Source organism: Rosa rugosa, chromosome 6 (genome assembly GCF_958449725.1).
Source record: "Rosa rugosa chromosome 6, drRosRugo1.1, whole genome shotgun sequence".
NCBI classification, from domain to species: domain Eukaryota; kingdom Viridiplantae; phylum Streptophyta; class Magnoliopsida; order Rosales; family Rosaceae; genus Rosa; species Rosa rugosa.
Genome location: NC_084825.1, coordinates 29,707,797 through 29,710,206, shown reverse-complemented (window position 1 = coordinate 29,710,206; position 2,410 = coordinate 29,707,797). Strand labels below are relative to the sequence as shown.

Here is a 2,410-nt window from a genome sequence, read left to right as displayed (position 1 = left end):
TGTGATACAATTGAATTTACAAACCACTTAAACATTAGTCTACATCACATAAATGATATTTTTTTTTTTATAATTTTCGTTCAATGCCTAAAGGTTAAGCAATAGTTGAAATTAAAAAGAATTCCGGTGCCGGGATTCGAACCCGGAAATTCTCAACCTTTGAATTGTTTATGAGCTATACCGGATAGTTGTGATACAATTGAATTTACAAACCACTTAAACATTAGTCCACATCACATAAATGATTTTTTTTTTTTTTTATAATTTTCGTTCAATGCCCAAAGGCCAAAGGTTAAGCAATTGTTGAAATTAAAAAGAATTCCAGTGCCGGGATTCGAACCCGGAAATTCTCAACCTTTGAATTTTTTATGAGCTACACCGGATGGTTGTGATACAATTGAATTTACAAACTACTTAAACCTTAGTCCACATCACGTGAATGGTTTTAAAAACTAGAGATTTAATCCCTTCGTTACATTGAAATATTCAAGCACACGCAACCACTGATCCCACCTCTTGAGCCTATGAACAGCCACCGTCTCCGGTATAAGCTCATGCGAGCACCTCCCATTTGTTCCCGGATAATCATACATGGCCGGCTTATTACTAAACCTGTTCTTCGCCTTGTTTCCCATCTTCAACCATTTTCCGACCAACTTGTCCTCGGGACCAAACACACTCTCCTTGGGAATTTCAGAGCTTCCAATCCACTCCACCAAATCCCACGACAACAAAAACCCCATCCCGGACATGTACTCCACAAAGGGATTCATGCTAGCACAAGGGATAACAAATCCATAATAAAAATCCACCCTAGGCAGTGCCTTGAGCGACAAGGCAAGTGGCTCAAGCCGGATGAAAACGTCGTCGTCTGCCTTCATTACGTAGTCGTATTTTCGCCGGAGGAGTTGGGGGAGCGAGGAGAAGTAGGTGTAGGTTTTGCCGCTGTTCATGTTCTCAGTGCAGTTGAGAATGAGGATGTCATCGAAACGAAGCATTTCGAGGGCGATTAGGACACGCTGCTCGGGTTTTGTGAGGCTGCAGAAGACGAACTTGACGTGGATGGTGGCAAGAGGAGATGACTGGATGCCGTAGATGAGGCGGAGGAAGTGGCGGCGGTCGTAGTTGTCGGCCCGGGTTAGAATCCCGATCATGAGGCTGAATTGGGTTTGATTAGGGTACATGGTGGATAATTTGGAGGAAGGATTTGGTGGTGGAGGCTTTAGAAAGTACTGTACATTGAAGAAGATGATGAATAGCAAGAGGGAGGGTAATGTAACTAGGACTATCCATCTGTTCCTCTTCATTCGATTCTTTCTCATTCTTCTTTGGTCTGGTTTCTGCAATTTATTCATGAGTGAAGAGTTTATGGTAACTCCTTGAATAGTTACCATTTGTAACTGAAGCTGTGCATGTAGAACATGTTGATATGCATCTGCCTTCTTCATCATGTGAAAGAAAAGCTTAGGAAGTGATCTTACTCGTGCACAAGGCCAGAAATGGTGCAGAAATTGAAGGGGAAGGAAAGGGGATGAAATCATGTGCGGATCACGTGACGGCCATTGCTGTTGGGGTTACTTGTACAGTGGGACTTGACCTTTTGTCTGGATTAGAATGGATGATATTCCTCCCACCATGGATGGAATATTCGATCTTATGATCTTGAACAAGGTGTCGGATCCTGGTTCGGCTCTACTGAATAGCTGGGCTTTGCTTTTCTTTGTTGGTCTGGCCTTTGCTTTTTTAAGTACAACCTAGGTTAAAACATGGAAGCCTAGCTAGAATGGACCAAAAGTCTAAAGGAGCCTATAGCTAAAAGAAAGAGCTGTAATTATTTTAAGAAAATTAGATTTTATTCCCATGAACAAGAAGGCAATTTCAACTTTTGAGTCATGTGTATATATAACTTTTCACCTTTCGAAACCATGAACACTATTTTTTATCTTTTTCACATAATCGTAGTAACATAAAAAAGAAGAAAAAATTATTCTGTAGTCTCAAGTTGTGTGAAAATGAGACTACATTTTTATTTTTGGGATTCCCGTAATACTCTCATGGGAGTCTAAAATGAGGTGGTGGCTACATGCATAACATAATTTTCAATAGAATGAATGATAGGGAGCTAAACTTGGAGAAAATTGCAAACCTTAGAGAGTTACTTCTCCACGAACATGTAACATTGGATTGGCTTTAAAATATATTAATGTGTCAATCATTTAGGCTTTAAACATATTTCTTTTTGAACAATTCTTATCATTAATTTATGAGATTGCTCCGTCTATAGAATAAATAAATAAAAAAGCGTTATGAGAGCCTTATTCTAACAGTTGAAGTACTGCTCCCACAACTTAAGTTTTCACTCCAATTATTGAATGAAAAATTGAAAGAGAAAGGAATGCTCGATCTTACA

The 2,410-nt window shown here is 39.5% G+C and overlaps 1 protein-coding gene across 1 annotated transcript; it reads right to left on the bottom strand.

Moving 5' to 3' along the window:
- Positions 1-382: 382 nt before the first annotated feature.
- On the bottom strand, positions 383-1,863 carry LOC133714552 (uncharacterized). The gene has a single exon (XM_062140686.1). It carries the CDS (start codon positions 1,539-1,541, stop codon positions 453-455), a length of 1,089 nt encoding a protein of 362 aa, XP_061996670.1. The 5' UTR covers positions 1,542-1,863; the 3' UTR covers positions 383-452.
- Between the last annotated feature and the right edge of the window lie 547 nt (positions 1,864-2,410).